The sequence below is a fragment of the Hippichthys cyanospilos genome, chromosome 3 (assembly GCF_059441005.1).
Source record: "Hippichthys cyanospilos isolate Australia breed blue-spotted pipefish chromosome 3, RoL_Hcya_1.0, whole genome shotgun sequence".
NCBI classification, from domain to species: Eukaryota; Metazoa; Chordata; class Actinopteri; order Syngnathiformes; family Syngnathidae; genus Hippichthys; species Hippichthys cyanospilos.
Genome location: NC_142371.1, coordinates 14806572 through 14826159, shown reverse-complemented (window position 1 = coordinate 14826159; position 19588 = coordinate 14806572). Strand labels below are relative to the sequence as shown.

The 19588-nt window shown below is 39.5% G+C and overlaps 1 protein-coding gene and 1 long non-coding RNA gene across 7 annotated transcripts in view; one reads left to right on the top strand and one right to left on the bottom strand.

The window, feature by feature from the left end:
• Positions 1-19588, bottom strand: part of prelid3a (PRELI domain containing 3A) — a 30454-nt gene extending 10866 nt beyond the window's left edge. For 2 of the 6 annotated variants that reach the window (XM_088410808.1, XM_088410807.1), the window contains exons 1-6: positions 19275-19588; positions 15614-15667; positions 10011-10179; positions 9831-9920; positions 2214-2284; positions 2028-2130 (exon numbers count right to left, since the gene is read on the bottom strand). In XM_088410808.1, the coding sequence (XP_088266934.1) occupies positions 2028-2130; positions 2214-2284; positions 9831-9920; positions 10011-10179; positions 15614-15667; positions 19275-19306 (519 nt within the window). In that variant the 5' untranslated portion in view covers positions 19307-19588. Of the gene's footprint in view, positions 1-2027; positions 2131-2213; positions 2285-7635; positions 9580-9787; positions 9921-10010; positions 10180-15613; positions 15668-19274 lie in introns of those variants that run through there. The other 4 variants (XM_088410809.1, XM_088410812.1, XM_088410810.1 and 1 more) reach the window with 4 other exon arrangements.
• Positions 237-11892, top strand: LOC148425849 (uncharacterized). Its single transcript, XR_015865085.1, has 3 exons — positions 237-675; positions 9866-10136; positions 11360-11892. It is a non-coding gene; the product is annotated as an uncharacterized LOC148425849 (long non-coding RNA).

Genomic DNA, 19588 nt, shown 5'->3' with positions numbered 1-19588 from the left:
TATTAATTATTATTATTATTAAAATTATTATCCATATCTTTTCCTTTCTTTTCATGTCATATTATATCCATACGGTTACAATCCTTCTAAGTGCTGCAGTTTTTAGCCAATCAGAATTCAGCTAAGGTGTGTCGCCAGGCAGACTTCATGGCACTTCATGACTTACGGGGAGGACGCAAAGTCTTCTGTGCAGTGTGCAATGACATTGTGTACGGGCCCATTTTTTGTTAGACAGCTGTAATAGCCAATCCACCCATAAAAACGCCTTCAAGGAACCTCATGTAGAACGTGACGTAACTGGACGCTCACTGCAGGAAGGCGGTGCTATATTGATCCACCATGTTTAACAGTGGAAGTAGTTAAATAAAGTGATTTAAAAAAAAAACAAACAAAAAAAACATGTTGCTCAACCAGCTAATGTTAGCGTTAGCGAACATCAAAGCCAGACCCATAGATGCTTTTTCTTTTAAAACCCACAATGACTGAAGAAGAGCAAAACGAAAATTGGACTGACGCGACTTTCAGCATTGGCCTCCATGTCAATACAAGAGAATTTATTGTTGTATAGTAAATGAAATACGAAGACAAACTCCACACGCAAGTCATGAAAGTCTTTCTGAGGAATAAAAGAAGAATGGATTTTGAACTGAAATAACTTTGGGACAGCCGTTTAGGGTGAGTTAATATGTTTTTGTCATTTTACGTCAATGGTTGTTGTGAGTTTGTGGCGTTTTTTTAATGTTTCTGTTCTACTCTCATCTGGCTTTATTGTCTGTGTTCTCTTAAGTTTGATTTGGTCCACCTGTATGTTGATACTTTGTCCAGTTTTGCTCACGGTTCGGTCCTACCTCATTTCCCAAACTTCCTTTTTTGAGCCGCGCATTTCTCAGTTTTGAGAAAATTGGGAAGCTCCCAACTGACCATGCCTAGATGTGACACTTGCCACAGTGCCATTTGTAATTTAGCGTACAGTCTTGTTAAAGCCCTCCTGCTCTTCGTGGACTTCATAAAACTTTGTGGAAAATAATTTGAAATTATTATTATTATAATTTATGGCACGCAGAATGATAAGTTTTAATTGCTGATGCGGGTTTATTGATGTTTAAATGCTCTGAAAAATAGCCTGCATAGTCCAGTAATGCGTACGTGTGCGCATGAGGGGTCCAATCACTGAAGTCCTAAGTGTGAAATGGACGGACCGCCCTATCGCCTTGTTGGACTCCAAAGAACCGGTCACATCATCCATGGCCACACTCATCTGCGGCAAAGAGGCCGTGTCAACGTGCGCCGAGTCCCGGCAACGCAAACAGCGGCCACCCCGTGAGTCCGCCAGGCAGGAATGGGGTTAGGACGAATGATAGACGCAGTTGCGACGCCAAAAGCTGGACGTGAGCAGGCAACACAAACAGCCGCGGAAACTTCACAGCCAGACAAAAACAAAGCACAACTTTAGGGCGAGCACGCACACAGCAGGCTGTGAACATCATTAAAGGCATGCGCAAACCAAACGAGGATAAACCAACACAAGTGTCGCAGCCACCGGAGGACGGAGAGTAAAACGCAACCCCAACTGACACAGTCAATGGGCTACAAGCGGCGAAAGGAAATAAATCGCAAAAAGCGCGGTACTCGTATGGCATGCAAAGCAACGTGCGAGAAGGTTCTAAGAGACAGACTAGCGGGTGACACTGCCTTATATATGTCCTTGGTGTCATATACTGTACATGACGTTTTTGATGGTATGCATTCTTGTCTTGTGTTTGTGCGAAGGCTTATTACGTGCTTTTAGCACCGCCTCTGGCGGTCTGGAGGGGCGAAATAGAACACTATGCCCACCAATGACACAGCAGACTACATAGGAGCTGTAGTAATAACATTAAACTATGATGTCAAATATCATTCTGTGAGCTGCACTTGGCCGTCGGGCTGCCACAGAGACCCCTCCCATGCGTCAAATGATGTCAAGCAAAAGACCGTTGCAGAGAGTGGACAAGTCGATTTCATGCAATGACGTGTGTAGGAGTTACCTTTCTGGCATTAGCCGACATTCTCTTTGCCATCAGGCCCTCCAGGTAGCTACTCAAGCTGACTCCCTTAACTGTAATAATAGCTTCTTGTGTCAGGATGGTTCTATGGATGACAAGAAAGGTACAGCAAAATGTTAAAAAAAAAAAGACAGAGTAACAACATGGAAATGAAAGAAATAAACTTACACGCCAGGGTCATTTGGGTGAGGCGTGTAAACGAGCCTCTCATCCACTGAGATCAGGTTGGTAAGAGTAATCTGTGGTACAAAATACTCACTGTAATTTCAATACATGAAATAATTCAAAAGACAGTAATTTCTTGGATGCGGGTCTTTAAAGTTTCAATACGTAGATTTCGTGCCCTAATTACTCGGAGCATGTGTGCCCCATCTTCTGTATTTGAACAAATAAGAGCCGCATCTCATCTAGAAACCATACAATGTAGAGGTGAGTGAAAAGTTCAAAAAGGCTTCCCTGATCTTTTCATAAAGTTTGTATACCTCCAAAACCTTTTCCAGTTTTCTTTGTCCATCTATCCATTCATTCATTAATTGTAGCTGCTTATCCTAACTCGGGTCACCAGCTTGCTGGTGCCTATTCAAGCAGTCTTCAGGCAGTGACGAACAACTATTCATCCTATCCAACTATTCAGCCAGCCTAGGTCAATTGTCATTTTCTTTCAGCAATTCACCGTGAAAAAGATTATTTTTTATAAAGGCATGGGAGAAGAAAGCTGTCACCTTCTACAGCCACAGGATTTACGTTGATCATGATTATTCTGAAAGGATGCTACAACAGCCTAAAGCCTATTTAAACATCAAGAAAGTCTTAAAAAAAAAAGGCATCTGATTCCAGACTCCTCTCAACAAGATGCGTATCCATTGGACCAGTGGTGTGAAAACATATGGCAGTGCAGTGAAGGCTACCAGCGACCTGCTGGGAAGAGAACATGAGGTGGACAACATGACAACTGTCAATAAAGGGGCTGCGCTGATTCAAAAGTTTCAAATGACCAGTACGGCAACTTGGAAGCACACGGGGAGCGGCAGCACAGAAGAGACCAGCAAACACACTCGAGGACGACTGCAAGAATATCAGCTCAGGGGAAGAAAAGCAGGGCCAACCTCGTCGACGCTAGCCTGATGTGAAATGCATGATGTGACCTTGGTGGGTCATTAACTGTATAGTTGGCTCAAGGGAGACTAAAACATTTGGATGACTGGTAAGAGTACATTAATCGTATTTGGGTTGATTCTCATTACAGGAAGGGGGCCCTCTGGGCCCTTATGGGAGACCTTCCCCCTCAAAAGAGAAAGCGGGCCAAAAAGCGAGGTGGGTTGTTTGGCCTTTGTTTATGGTGGTCGTTACGCTTGTTTTTTGTTCTAACAAGTTTGTTTGTTCATGTTGGCCTAGCAAGAAGCCTGCTGGGGAATTTCATGACGGACAGTATTGAAAAGGTTTATGGTTACCAACAAAGATGTTAAAATACTTTAGTTAAATGTCAATGGCTTAGAAAACTGAATTAAAAGAGCTAGGATAATGGCAAAACTCAAGAAAGAAGAGACACACATAAACCTTATACAGGAAACCCATTTTTCAAAAGCAGACCATGCAAAATTAAAAAAGTTTGGATTCGAAAACACATATTATACGTAGTTCACACAATAATCGTCGCAAAAGGGGAATAGCGATATTGATATCTAATATGGTCAAATCTGAGTTCCGTATGGAAATTAAAGATAAAGAGGGTGGGTACCTATGTATATTATTGTGAAAGGGACCAAATAATGATAACTCTAGTATAAATATATATGCACCCCCAGAGAGAAATAAAGGTTTTTTTCAAGTCAATGTTGAATATCATTGCACTCGAAATAGAACAGATATGTGGAGGTGATCTCAACGTTGTGATGGATTAAAACTTAGACACGCCTAGTTTTAAGAGAAATAAGAAATCGATCACAAAGCTTGTGAAGAATACATGGGACGATATGGGCTTTTTTGAATCCATTGTAAAGAGATTTTACCCATTATTCAGCAACACATTCTACTTATTCAAGAATTGATTTTTTTGTTTATGCTAAAAGCGGATAGAGATAAAAATAAGAGAATGTAAGATTGGTGTGCCAGATATGTCTGATCATAATGCTGTCTACCTGGAGATATGCTTGAATTGCAAAAGAAGACAAATGGAATGGAGGTTGAATGTGGGAATATTCAATAGTCACTGAACAAATTAAAATGGCCATGAAGACATACTTATAGGAAAATGACTATGGGGATACAGACCCAGCCATATTGTGGGACGCTTTAAAAGTAGTTCTGAGGGAAAATTAATTACAATCACAAGTAATCTTAAAAAGGAGGAATTAAAGCAATACAAAAATCATATTGCAGAACTACAATGCTTAGAAGAGAAACACAAGGGGGAATGTAAAATAGACCCTAAAATCAAACAACGAATGAATACATTAAAAAGTAAATTAACAATCTGCTTCAATACAAAATAGAAACTAAAGCAAGATATTTCAAACAAACATATTATGAATCTGGCCCTAAAGCAAAAAAAATATATTGGCAAGACGCTTACGAAAGCAACAAGCTGAAAATACTATCAACAAAATATGTGATCCAAAAACAAATCAACTTAAACATGTATCAAAAGAAAACAAGGACATCTATTTCCAGACCTACATCTCTATCTCCCTCAGATCAAAATAATATCAAGGCTTTTCTAGAGCCCCTGGATTTACTGTACCTTCTTCAATAGGCACAATATAAAAGGAGAAAATAACAGCAAAAATAAGAATAGAGGAAATCTAAAAGACCATGGGAAATTAAGACCAAACAAGACACGAGGAAGTGATGGATTTCCAACAGTGAAGACGTTTAGTGAACAATTGACAACTCTACTTTGTATCACCTTTAACTAGATATTATCTAACAAAACTCTCCCATCATGGACAGAGGCAATTATTGTGGTGATTCCCAAACCACTGAAAAACAAGGAATATTGCCAGAATTACAGACCTATATCAGTACTGAATGTAGATTATATAATATACACGTCAATTTTATCAAATGGACTCCAGACGTTTATGCCAGAATTGATAGATGATGCTTTACATACTCTTCACCTATGACTATGTTGCCTCGTAAAACACCAGTTAATTAAGTATACGGACAACACTACAGTCATCGGACTGATCAGTGGTGGGGATGAGAAAGCATACAGGAAAGAGGTGGCATACAATGTGGCCTGGTGTCGCAGCAACAATCCCCACCTCAACACAGACAACACCAAAGAACTAATCAAAGACCCAAGGCGGCAGGTGGAGCAGCACAAAGTACTATTCATCGATGAGACTGAGGTGAAAGCCTTCAAATTTCCTGGCACCTACATCAGCGAGGATCACACCTGGTCCTACAACATTCGACAGATCATCAAGAAGTCCCAACAGAGACTGTACTTTCTGCAGGGGCTGTAGAAATTTGGCGTGTCAGGAAAGTCTCTTGACAACTTCTACAGATACACAATTCAGAGTGTCCTCTCCAGCTCCATCACAGTCTGGTACAGAAACTGCACGGCACAAGACATCAAGGCTCTCCAGCGTGTGATCAAGTCCTCACAGCGTATCTGTGGAGCAGCCTTACCCTCACTGCAGGATATTTACCACACCAGGATTTTGCGGACAACACGCAACATCATCAAGGACAAGACACAGCCAAAAAAAAACGACCTGTTTGAAATGCTGCCATCAGGCAAACGCTACATGAGCCTGAGGGCCAAGACTGCCAGACTGGCAAACAGCTTCATTCACTCAGCTCTCTGTGATGCTTTGGGATATGTGTTTCCTAAGACGTTTTTGGTTTTGTATTTAGGATGTTTGGAAGAGGTCATGCATAAAGACGGTAAAAAGGCTTTTACAAAGAATTGGCTTAAGACTGAAGCACCATCCTGTTAACAGTGGCTGTTAATCGTGGATGATATACTGGACATGGACAGCATTACATATAAAGACTGAAGAACAATCTTTTTCAGAAGAAGTGGTAAAAAAATGGTTGACATTGAGGAAAAAACAAAAATGCATATAGATGGACCATAACATATCATGTAACAGGCTTATTTCAGGCTTATTTCTTCTTGTTGTTTGTTGGCTTTCATTTGTACTCCATTGAGGAACAGATATGTTGAAAATGTATCTATAAATATTGTAAAAAAACAATAAATAATAATCCCTGTCTGACAAGCAGATATCAAAAAAAGATAAAATGCATAAGTGTATGACATCGCCTAAAAGGAGGAAGTTAAAACACCAAAACATGTCAAGTAAAACCTCTTAGAATTTTTAAGGTTTGAAAGTTATTCATTTTTTGCAATTTCAATAGTTTAAGGTTCATACTGTCCAACAAAAACAAAACTTTTGAAAATCTTCTAATCTCACTTTTTTAATAATTTGTCACTCTCCAGTCTTTTAGTACTTTCAGGAAGCTACCTTTTATTTCTTTGCATTGCTTTTAAATGTCTCAGTTGTTTGGCTGAAAATGTACTTAAATGTTGTCAATACAGGTCTTTATGTAGAGTACAGTGATCCCTCGCTACTTCGCGGCACGCCTAACACGCCACGCCTATCGCGCCCTCAGTGCATCGCAGATGTTTTGGAGGGGAGAAAAAAATTATATTGCGGAGAGACATGCCAATTAGGCAAGTTATCTATAAATGCACTTGTAACTGGCACTCCTTGGAAGTTGAACTACTACTGCAGTACAAATATTTACTTTAATCTTAAATAATTAAACCTTATAAAATAAATGTACTGGTATGCCCTCTCTTTTCCATGTCTTCCGTGCCTATACGTTTAGCACTTCCACGGACGTCCGACTAGAGCGAGTAACAAGAAGCTTACGAACATGATTAAAACGATTTACACTTGATTAAACACATGATTAAAACTTTTACATTTTAAATTCCAATTTATTACAAAAGGTAAGAGGATCCAAAAGCTTGCTTTCGTCTCTCCTGTAACCACCTGCTCAGCTCAGCACACACGCACATGTTAAAAAACGTGCTAGTGAGCACAATGATTAACAGCTTGGTCTCTGGGAGCTGATCATGTGACTCGTAGGCCTGCCGAGAGCAATTGCACACACCTGTCTGTGTGCTTACATACACAGCAACGGAGAAATGCACAGCTTTGGAAATCTGACTTTTACCTAGATTTCTTTTATAATAAATTCACATTTCAAGTGTATTGTTATGATATAAGAGGCTTCACTTTAATTCGATGTCTGGACAGCTGCTTCCAAGAGTTCAAAAGATGGAAAGTGGTAGCTACTGTTCAGTAAGTGTATAAGGTTTAATCATTTAAGATTTAAGTAAATATGTGTACAGTCCTGTAATATTTGTCTTAAATAATATGCATAGAACGAAGACTTTTTACATTTGCTAAATTACCCGTGTGTGTGTGTGTGTGTGTTTGTGTGTGTGTGTGTGTGTGTGTGGGTGGGGGTGGGGGTGGGGAGGGGGTGTTCCGGTCCCAACTAACCGCGAAAATTGAGGGATCACTGTAATGCCGCGTTCAGATGGAGCGCGAAGAGCGAACGGTTTTGTAGTCAATTGAGTTTGCGCGACGGGCGCGATGACGTGTCGAGCGACGCGATGGAGCGTCGTGTAAATTATGCGTGACACAAGAAGTTAAAAAAATTGAACTTTTGCCGCGTGTCGCGTCAGCCAATCAGCTTCGAGACGTTCAACAGCTCACACAGGGGGCAGGAATCAATCAGGGTGGCTGCTTTGCAGTCACCGGACCTACCCATGACAGCCAGCTGATCTTTCAATACAGAAAGGGAGCAAAGCAAGAGCACTCACCTGGCTTGTAGAAAGGCGGAAGGGAGAACTTGGGACAACTGGTATGTGCAGTGTTTGCTTCCTTTTTTTAACAGCTGTTAAACCGTAGTTACTGTACTAAGCTAACGATAGTGCATCACTGACAGCACAGTATTTAGCATGGTATTGGCTACTTGATTGCGACATTGAAACTTTTTTTTTGGCAGACGAGTATTGCCGTAAAGCGTGCAAAAAAGAAGAAGAAAGGAGCTGTCGGAGAAAATATTGGCTCTGCCACATCCCGGTAAAGTGAAACATCTCAGCAATGCTTTCCTTTCCGGATCCACTGTAAAGTGCACAACAAGCTCACTCCCCTCCCCTCGCGGGACACTGTTGCGTGAAAAGTGAACTTCATCTTGACCTAACGACAAAATGCCTCACGTAGAGTGTAAACAACACGCTCCATCTGAATGCGCCATAATACTAATAGGCGACTTTTAACCTCTGTTCTCAATGAGTATCATTGTTCTGTTTCTATTGTTCTGTTCATGTTCTGTTTGTTAATGAGTTGGTGTCCTTTTGTTTATGGAAAGCACATTGAGTGTATGAAATGTGCAATGTTGGGAAAGTTTGCTTTTTGTGTGAACTAAGTTCAAAGTTCAGCTTACAAATCTTAAAATGAATAAGTTCAGTCCATGTTAATATGTGAATAAACTGTTAATAGTCATAAGGAGTAGGGTAGTAGGGTTCGGCACTTAAAATCGAGATAGATGAGTAGAAGTGGGACTAACATTGCGATTCTCCCTAACATTTGAACATCAAACATTCAGATTTTAAAATGCAAAAGTCCAATTTCTATTTAGCTGCGTGGCCACCAAATCTGTGGCACGGTTGCACGGCAAGTCATCCCCACTTGCCGCTTCTCTCGTTCTGCCCCGGAAGTATCTGCAAAGGCGGCGACACTGAGCATTCTTGCAGATCTCACGAGCTGCGGCACCCCTGGGACCCCGCTGTGGCCGCAGTAGACGTATATACAGTATGTACTGTATAAATACACATCCATGCTATACAGTAAACTCCTTAGATAAAATACACTTCCTTCCCAGCCCTTCAAATGCAGCTTTGAGTTTATCATGTACAGTATATTTTTTATTCTATAGAACAACTAGTTTAGCCCATCAATCGGTATCCAGCTTCATGCTATAATTGCTTTAGTATTATATTTTTGAGGTTCTCAAAAAATGAAGTTCTTGTGTTAATATTAATATAGCTACTGGTTAAAAATAGTCCATTGAGTAACTCATGGTACAATTTATAAAGAGCAAACTTTTCATGAAATTAAAGAAGAGAAAATCATATGGTATTTGGCCTCCTCCTTTTTTGAGGTTAAGAATCGTGAATCGGTAGGAACTGGAATCAATGATACTAGAACCGTAAATCCAAATTAAAATATCTTTCCCTAATATAAAGCAATAAAGTCGCAGAGGGAACTGCTCCAAGCGTGTCTTTAATTCACACGTATATGTGTTCAAGCGAACGGAAGTGGACTTAGAAAATTTTAAGAGCAGCTCCAGCCTGGGATGCCAGCGCCTCACATCATGCTTCTTTCCTGGATTTGGTTGTCAAGAGTCCCACTAGCTTCTCGAGAAGTAGGCATGAATTCAGTCTTCATGGGCTGTGCTCAACCTTATATGAAAAAAATGAAGACCCAGTTGTTTTCTTGTGCTGGGAAAAGAAGAAGAATGCTCTGAGATGGGTGAATGGTGCTTAACACTACTTGAGTGAATGTTTGAGTGAATTGAGAAACAGAAATCATAAGTATTTCATTAAATGTACATTTTGTTTTCATTTAGTGGTGAGATTTTTCTAATGTAAAATATACTCTGGGGCCATAAGAGTTAGGGAACTATACATCAAAGAAATTGTTTCTTGCCCACAAAAGTGGTTGAAATCTTGACAAAGGCCAACGATCTCACGTTTGACGAACACAGCTCCATCTTTTTCTCCTCAGGATCGACTATGGAGTGCTCTTTCACAAAGGTTTGCAGGTGATTGGTTCCCAGGATCTACAAAAACAACATGAAATGACAATCAGCATACGACTCAAAGCAGCTACACTTATATGGATTGAGCATGGTGATAAGATGACCACTGACAGCTCGTACAATCGCGGGCAGGCCCCACTCTGTGCTGAGGAGTCTATGGCTGTGCAGACGTCCTTCTGTGTCCAGGCGGCGGTCCAGCACATCCACACCCACCACGTGGGGATTCATCGGGTTGGGGTATTTTCTCATAGCAGCCTTGATCACTGTCTCCCAAGGATAACTTCACACAAAAAATGATGTCAACAACCTTTCCTCAAACCTGATTGACGTTTATATTAGTGATTACATGGTCGATAACAGTAGATTTGAACTCCAGTCAGGATTTAGGGCCAATCACTCAATTGAGACAGCCCTTGTAAAAGTGACAAAGGATCTTCTTTTCGACATAGATTCCAACATCTCATCAATATTATTATTGCTTGACCTTACTGCCGCATTTGACACTATTGATCATCATTCTTATAGAACAACTTGAATCATGTGTTGGTATATCGGATCAGCACTTTCTTGGCTCAGACCTTACATCTCAGGAAGGACGCATAGTGTCTTTCATAGCAATGTGACCTCTGAATATTTCTCCGTTTCATGTGGTGTCCCCTGCAGGACACCAGTACTTGGTCCTTTAGTGTTTAACTTCTACATGATCCCTCTTGACAATATTATACGTAAACATGCAATTAATTTTCATTGCTATGCTGATGAAGCCCAACTATACATGCCTTTAGAAATAACATTCACTTATGTGCTGTAACCTGGAGGTCTGCCTTGCCGATATTAACAATGTATGTCTTCCAATTTTCTGCTTCTCAACTCCAGTAAAACAGCCATGTTAATTAGTGGGCCTGCTCATCATCAGCACTTGTTGAAGAATACCACTTTGAACTCGGATAATTGTACTATTGCCCAAAGTGGCTCAGCAAAAAACCTGATATCTGAGTCTCTCTTTTCAAAAACATGTTAAGAACACGACGAGAAAAGTGTTTTTTCACCTTCGCAATATCGCCAAAATTCACCCTATTCTGTCTCCTAGCAATGCTGAAACATTAATTCATGTAGTTGTTATTTATATATATATATATATATATATATATATATATATATATATATATATATAGGTATATCACGCCTTGACTATTGCCACCAGTGTTTCCTCTAAGCTGCATGCGTGCGCAGTTGCGCATTGCTCGCACACTCAGCGCACAAGAAAATCTATGCTTCGCATAGAACAAAATGCAATATAAACGTATCAAATAATATCCATTATTAGACCTCATCCTATCTGGTTTATCAGACCAATTATATTGTTTCCTGTACCATTTTGCATTGGGACAGCGACTGACAAGTGTCCAGCCAATCATATAATAAGTTTCACTGTATGTATTTGTATTTTGTACTTTCAGCATCCACTTCAACCTGTTGAGCCTGGAAGGGGCCTCCTACCACCTGTGGTCCCTTCTGAAGATTTCTTATATTCCCCTAATTGGGGTTTTTGAGTTTTTTTCTTCCCCTCCTGGGAGCTTTGATCAGGGGATGCTGTTGTGTATATATGATGAAAAGAAGTCTCTGTATGATTTCATTTCACCTGTGAAGGCCTTTGAGACTTTGGTGGTTCAGGGCTATACAAATAAACTTGATTCGATTTGATACATATGCAGTTGTGTTCAAAATCTTATAATAGTTTTTATTTCCATGCATTAGGAACAATGCACATTCTATTCTAAATCAAAACATGAAGAAAAAAGCAGAAATTATTTACTTATTTTACGGAAAAAGAAGAAAATGAACATTGGGCTGTTCAAAAAATTTGCAGTGTCTGCATTTAACTGTACAAACTCAAATATTTACTGTATAAACAGAAAAATATCCAGGATTCAGCCTTCCTATGAATCACTAAACTAATATTTTGTTTCTGAGAACGGCTTCACATTTGTGTTGCATGAGGCCAACCAACTTCTGGCATCTGGGAAAAGGTATTCCAGCACAGGATGATTTGACAATGTTCCATAATTCCTCTGGTTTTGCCTCAGAAACAGCGATTTTAATATCACCCCACGTTTTCTATCTGATTAAGGATTGGAGATTGGGCTGGCTACTCCATGACTTTCTTTTTGTTGGTTTGGAACCAAGAAGCTGCTCGCTTACTGGTGTGTTTGGGGTCGTTGTCTTGTTGAAACACCCATTTCAAGGGCATTTCCTCTTCAGCTTAAGGAAACAAAAATCACTTCAAGGATTTTGATGTATCCAAACTGATCCATGCGTTAAATAGGCCTGACATTATAATAAAAGAAACAACCCCATGTCATGATGCTTGCACTGCCATGCTTCACTATCTTCAGGGTGTACTGTGGCTTGAATTCAGAGTTTGAGGGTTATCTGACAAACCATCTGTGGCCTTTAGAACCAGAGAGAACAATCTTACTCTCATCCTTCCACAAAATGTTTCTCCATTTCTCTTTTGGCTAGCCACTGTGTTCTTTGTCAAATGGCATCCTCTTCAACACATTTCTCTTTTTTAAACAGTGGGACTTTGCGGGGGCTTTGTGACGATAGATTAGTTTCACACAGACGTCTTTTAATTGTCACAGTACCCACAGGTAACTTCAGACTGTCTTTGATCATCCTGGAGCTGAACATTGGCTGAGTTTTCACCATTCTGGCTATCCTTCGATCCATTCGAATGGTAGTCTTCCATTTTCTTCCAAGTCTTTCTGGTTTTGCTTTCCATTTTAAAGCATTGGAGATCATTTTAGCCGAGTAGCTCATCATTTCCTGCACTTCTTTATGCGTTTTCCCTTGATTAGTCAACATTTTAATCAAAGTACGATTTTCTTCTGAACAATGTCTGGAAGGACCCATTTTTCTCAGGTTTTCAGAGAGAAATGCATGAGCAAGCTGTGCTGGCTTCATCCTTAAATAAAGGCCACCTGATTCACACCTGTTTTTTCACAGATTGAATGACTTTACGAATTGAACTCCACCCTGCTATTTTTTTAACACGCCCCCTCAATTCATTATTCAAATATAGACTCAGTAGCATTCATATCACAAATGTTGGCTCTGTTGGTTTTCTATGACCCGATGTCAGAGAAATCTCAGAAAAGAAGACTAGGACAAGCCTAGCTGCTTAAACAGCAAAAAGAGTAACTCAGACCAGCCAAGATTGACTTTTCTATGCCGGCATAGGGAAAAAAGCTTGGGCAAATGTAACTCGTGGGTCTTCCAACGCTAGTTTTTCCACTGCCCAGCCGTTCCCCCCTGGCTTTTATTGAATAGAAGCATAGCAGATTACAAGACACAACAAAAGAGCCAGCCGGGCGCCACCGGCAGCTGGGCCAAGGTCCCGGCTCACACTTTCGTGCGTCAACAGTTCTATCTAAGGACAGGATCAAGATGAACTAGGATTGCATAAATGGGTAACAATGAACTAAGCACATAATGATAACAACCTAATATATGATTCCCTTCACACCCGACTACAGCAACTGGTAAATTATTTGCTACACAATAATATAAGTTCTACAAAAAACAGGTTATTCATGTTGGATATATACACACACATAATGCTCACAAAAATTAAAGGAGCACTTTAAAGAAACACATGAGATACATCAGATCTCAATATGAAGTTGGATATCTATACAACAAACAACAAAAGGATTCCAAGTCTTTTAATGGAAAAACAAGTTTTTAGCCTACAGAGGGCTCAATTGTGTAGACACCATAAAGTCAGAGTGAAATGAAGATGTGGCAGGCAAGTCCATTTTTTCCAAAACTTAATTTCTGCAACTCAAAATGCTTTTCAGTATATTGTGTGGCCTCCACGAGTTTGTATGCATGCTTGACAACGTCGCGGCATGCTCCTAATGAGACAACGGATGGTGTCTTGTGGCATTTCCTCCCAGATCTGTGTGAGGGCATCCCTGAGCTGTTGGTACAGTCTGAGGAGCAACCTGGCAGCGCCCAATGGACCGAAACATAATGTCCCAGTGATGTTTTATTGGGTTTAAGTCAGGGGATCTTGAAGGCCATTCAATTGTTTCAATTCCTTCATCCTCCAGGTACAGCCTGCATACTTTTGCCATGTGAGGCATGAGGAGGAAACCAGGACCTACTGCACCAGTGTAGGGTATGACAATGAGTTCAAGGATTTCATCTCGATACCTTATGGCAGTCAGAGCACCATTTCCGAGGCAGTAGAGGTCTGTGACTCCCTCCATGGATATGCCTCCCCAGACCATCACTAACCCACCACCAAACCTGTCATGTTGAACGACATTGCAGGCAGCATAACCTTCTCCTTGTCTTCTCCCGACTCTTCACGTCTATCACAGGTCCTCAGGGTGAACCTGCTCTCGTCTGTGAAAAGTACAGGGTGTTCTTGAGTAAATGAAGTCGAGCTCTAATGAAGTCAAGCACAGGGCCAACTACAGGACGTCGGGCTCACAGGCCATCTTCATGAAGGCAGTAGAGGTCTGTGCGTCCCTCCATGGATATGCCTCCCCAGACCATCACTGACTCACCACCAAACCTGTCATGTTGAATGCCGTTGCAGGCATTATAACGTTCTCCTTGTCTTCTCCAGACTCTTTCATGTCTATCACAGATGTTCAAGGTGAACCTGCGCTTGTCTGTGAAAAGTACAGGGTGCCAGTGGCAGACTTGCCAATTCTGGTGTTCTTGAGCAAATGAGGTCGAGCTTCAGAGTACTGGGTAGTGAGCACAGGGCCCACTACAGGACGTCGGGCTCTCAGGCCACCTTAATGAAATCTGTTCCTGATTGTCTGAGTAGAGACATTCACACCAGTGGCCCTCTGGAGGTCATTCTGTAGGGCACGAGCAATGCTCAGCCTGTTCCACCTTGCACAAAGGAGCAGGTATCGGTCCTGCTGAGGGGTTGAGAACATTCTACGGCCCTTTCCAGCTCTCTGAGAATAACCATCAGTATCCTGAAATCTCCATGTTCTGGAGATTGTGCTGGGAGACACATTAAACCATCTTGCTGCAGCACATGTGCATGTGCCATCCTGGAGAAGACCTGTGCAACTTCTGTAGGGTGAAGGAATCGCCTCATACTGCCAGTAGAGATAATTACGCAAGTCAAAATCAGCACGAGTGGAAAACCAGCCAAAAAAGATCCAAGAGGGAGAAACTTGAAAAGACCTCCACATGTAAAACCAGTCCTGTTTTGAGGGTTTTCTAATTGTTGACACTGCACTGCATCGGTTATCAATTCCATGAACACCAATACAGCTGAAATTGATTAACCAGGCCCTCAGCTGCTTAACCAACCAGAAAATTATCAGACAGGTTTAATTCAATTCATGCCAGGTCAGAAAAAGTGTTCCTTTATTTTTGTGAGCAGTGTATATATATATATATATATATATATATATATATATATATATATATATATATATATATACACAGTGGGCCCCCGTGTTACGAACTTAATCCGTTCAGCGGTTATGCTCGTAACTCGAATTGCTCGTATGACAGGCACTCCAAACCTATGTTAATTAGTGAATGCGTGCAACGCGTGCAAAAACCTTAGGTAAAAACATCACGACTTTATACACATATTAAAAATTAGTAACATAATCTACTGTACAGTTAAATTAAATAACATAAATATACAAAGGAAAACTGACATTTACCTTTGGGGCGACGTGACTTGAGCTGAGTGGAGGCGGAGGGGAGCAGAGACGAACCTACAGAATTAAATTATTTTCTTAAACGATAACTTTTCTCAAAGGAGAACCTATCACCTGCAATTTCCTTCTCTTTAATCCATAATAGAAGAAGCCTCTCCATTTTGTTGTTGACCGAGGTCTGTCCCCTTGGCAAGGAAATTCTTGCCGAGCAAGGTTAACTATGCGTGCGCCTCCTTCGTATTTTTTTATCTCGTGCTTTGTTTCTATTGTCATCATCCTCTTACTTTTTCCTTTACCACCACTAGCAATTTTAGAAGCCATGTCTAACAGATAAAGTTTGCAAAGTCTTCACAAAAGCATATCGGCATTTCTGTGATTGACGGGACGCCGGCCAATAGCATATCTGCGTCTCCGTGACTGAGACCGGGACTGTGACCTTAATCGACCAATAGCATATCGGCATCTTCGTGACCGAGACCGTGACTGGGACCGTGACTGTGACCTTATAAGACCAATAGCATATTGGCGTTTCTGTGTCACGTTATATAGTGATAGTTAGAGAATAGTTAATTTGTAGACGCAGCAAAGTGAAAAAAATAGTGAGGACACACTGACCGGCATGTTAGATTGTTCGTAAGACGAAAGGTTTGTGCGTAAGAGGGGAACAAAAAACGCCGTGGTCCACGTTCTTAAGCTGAAAAGTTCGACAGGGAGTTCGCAAACCGGGGGCTCACTGTATATATATATATATATATATATATATATATATATATATATATATATATATATATATATATATGCTGATATAAGGGGAGTATCAGTGCTTATCAGTGCTTTCAAATGTTTTTCTACCTAAAACGTCTTACGCAGATGTGTGTAAATTTAAAAACTTTGCCAGTCCTTCGGCCAATGGCTGTGCTTGCTGTCAAGAAATCATTGCACTATTTGGCACAATATGTTTTCTGTAATCTGTATTATATATCTGTATTTGTCTGTACTGTATTTGGTACACGCAGCATCCACTACAACCTGTGAGCCTATTTCGTATTTGACAAATATGAAAAAGGCATGTGAATGTAGTGCAAGTTATTGGTAATCTAAACACTGGATTGAAGGGAGGGTGTCCGGAGTGATGACGTAATGTTGGACTAAATGCTTGTCGGCTGTGTTTCCTTTCCGTCTCAAGTGTTTGGAACAGCTCATGCATGACACGCTACTAAATTGTGTGCGCAAAATCAAAACAAAACATTACATACAGAACTTTTGCAATTTATTGATTTCAAAGCATTGTCATCTTGACAATGATCTTTGTTTTATAAATAAACCTAATAGCATGGTAAGAACAGGTTGCAGAAATGTGCAGAAATGTCCTTCGTGGCACAAAAAATGAATAGTTTCCAGCCATTTATCTCTCCATGGTTTAACAGATGCTCATCAAGAGAATTTATGCACAACTGGCTTTCGTCATGAACAGAAGGAAAAAGTCAAGTGCGCATTTGTGGTTCATATTTTAAACGAATACAAAAATAATACCAAATTCATTCGCAAAGTTTCAATATTTTAAGATGTTTTGACTAATGCTGACCGGTTCAGTATTTAAAACTAATGTATTTTCTTAATGAATATTTTTGATAAGCTTTTATTTTGTGAGACCTATCTTCATAAATATAGTATTTTTATTCATGCCATCGCAATATTATTCCAGTTGATGGATTTTTTTCTACTCTTTAATGTTTTAACAACATTCAATATTTCTATATGGTTTAGAGCACAAAGCAACATATTTGATTGTTATTCTCAATACATTCCTGTATTTCATATTTTATTTTTGGGTCTTTCTTTTGCTAATGTATTACTGGCATGCATAAGGTATTCATAACATTCATTTGTTATATCTTTTATTTTATCAGTAACATTATTTTTGTCATTTATAAAATAATGTGCATAGGTTTTTTTTTTTTACCTGTTATTTATAATGCTATTTAATATTTTCCATGTTTCCTGTGTATTACTCTTGTTTTGTTCCCGTAATGCATGATTATGTTCTTGCTTACTTTTTCTTGTAATAGTTACAAGTTTATTTTTATATTTTTTTATAATTTTACTCAACATCTTTTGTTCTTCATTTTAGAAAATGTTTATTGTTTTTCAAGATGCATCTTTAGGACAGCAATGACATGTTTGTGTTCTTAATTTTTTTTTAATATTTTATAAAAAGTTTGTTATCCTTTTTATCTATTTGATTTTGGAGGACTGTAAAAACAGGCGGGTGATTTTAGCACAATTTATCACAACTTTCCTTATGTGAATTTTAATTGTCAAGCATTCCATAATATTATCTGTAGTGTATATCAGGCCTTCAATCATATTACAGCTTTGTCTTTCATTCATATAAATTGCTACACCACCATCCTCGTTCCTCCTACTCATCGTAAACAATTTATAACCATTCATTTCCACATCATTTACTTTCTCATTATCCAGCCAAGTTTCTGAAATGTGTTTATTTTACTTTTATTCTACTTAGGTATTGTATGATTTTGAAAACAAATGTTGAAACCTCCACTATTAAGATGTATGATTGAAAGTGCATTGTTTTTATTTTTATATATATATATATATATATATATATATATATATATATATATATATATATATATATATATATATATATATATATATATAAAATGTTTTTGTAGTACTCACAGTTGTAGTTATATTTGCACAGACTTGCCGCTGCCATATTTATTCATAATTATACTTCTATTGCACTAGCAATTACACTTAGAACTATAAAAACTACCTCAAATGCACACAACTGGGAGAACCACAGTCAGAGTTGACTTGCTTTGTCTTGTACTGTTGGATTGTCTTGTCATATGCTGCTACTTATGTCTTGTCTTGGGGTACTCTTGCCATACCTGGTTTTTGTATTTAGTTTTTAGTTTTAGTTATTAGTTTAGCAACACTAGGCAAAGTAGATCTAACATACAGCACATTACATTACTATAGATAAGAATCTAGTTTTTAGGATTGTCTGGTCTTGCTCACCTGCACTTTGTTAATGTACATGTAAACCGCAGAGGATAGTGAGAAACGCAATTTCGATTCCTTTGTATGTTAAGCACATGTGAAGAAATTGACAATAAACTTGACTTTGACTTTGATTTGTTATGTCAATGTTATCAGTTATATCAATGGACAATGTACACAACACACAAATCCATGTATTCAAACTCACATATTTGGATGATTAGTCAAGTCTTCTATTAACATTAACCTGAAGAATAGCTAAACAAACATTGGGAAGAACATGCACATACCACAAAGAAGGTTCTGAGCAGTGATTGGGTCTTAAATCTTAGAACTGTGGGTGCTAATTCTTATACTGTGGCACAATTCTGCCATAATTAAGTTTTGGGTACAGCTCATTAGACTACAGGTGTGTGGTACGTGAAGCTGTGGCCAATTAAAATACTGTATATCCATTTAAATAAAATTGGGACATGATCTTTGCTTAGTGTTCTGTTATGTTATCATACCGTAAATGAGTGTTCACTTCCATTTCATGTCAGATTTATCAACACCCACAGCCGTTCATCAGTGAACTGTCTCGCTTTAAATAGGACTTGTTAGTGAAGAAGAAGAAGAAGAAGAAGAATACCTGAAAGCGTGCTCCGTGCTCCAAATCTTCATTTTTCTATCGGAAGTAGTGACCTTGTCTCTTGTGAATGCCCTCTATGGCCTGACCGCTTTCAGGACACCATATCCTGCTGTGGGTATGATCAGTAGGTAAACTGGATCCAACACCATCAATTCAGTTAGTCCAGATGCTCGTTTGCTTTTGAGCATCAACGTGAAGAAGAAACACTTGCAATGCGATCATCCTTTTCCCGCGAGACCAGGGGGCACGGAAGGCGTTGCAATGACGTGTAGGAAAACGAAGAGCAAATGCCGACGCTGGGCTAGCTCTCAACC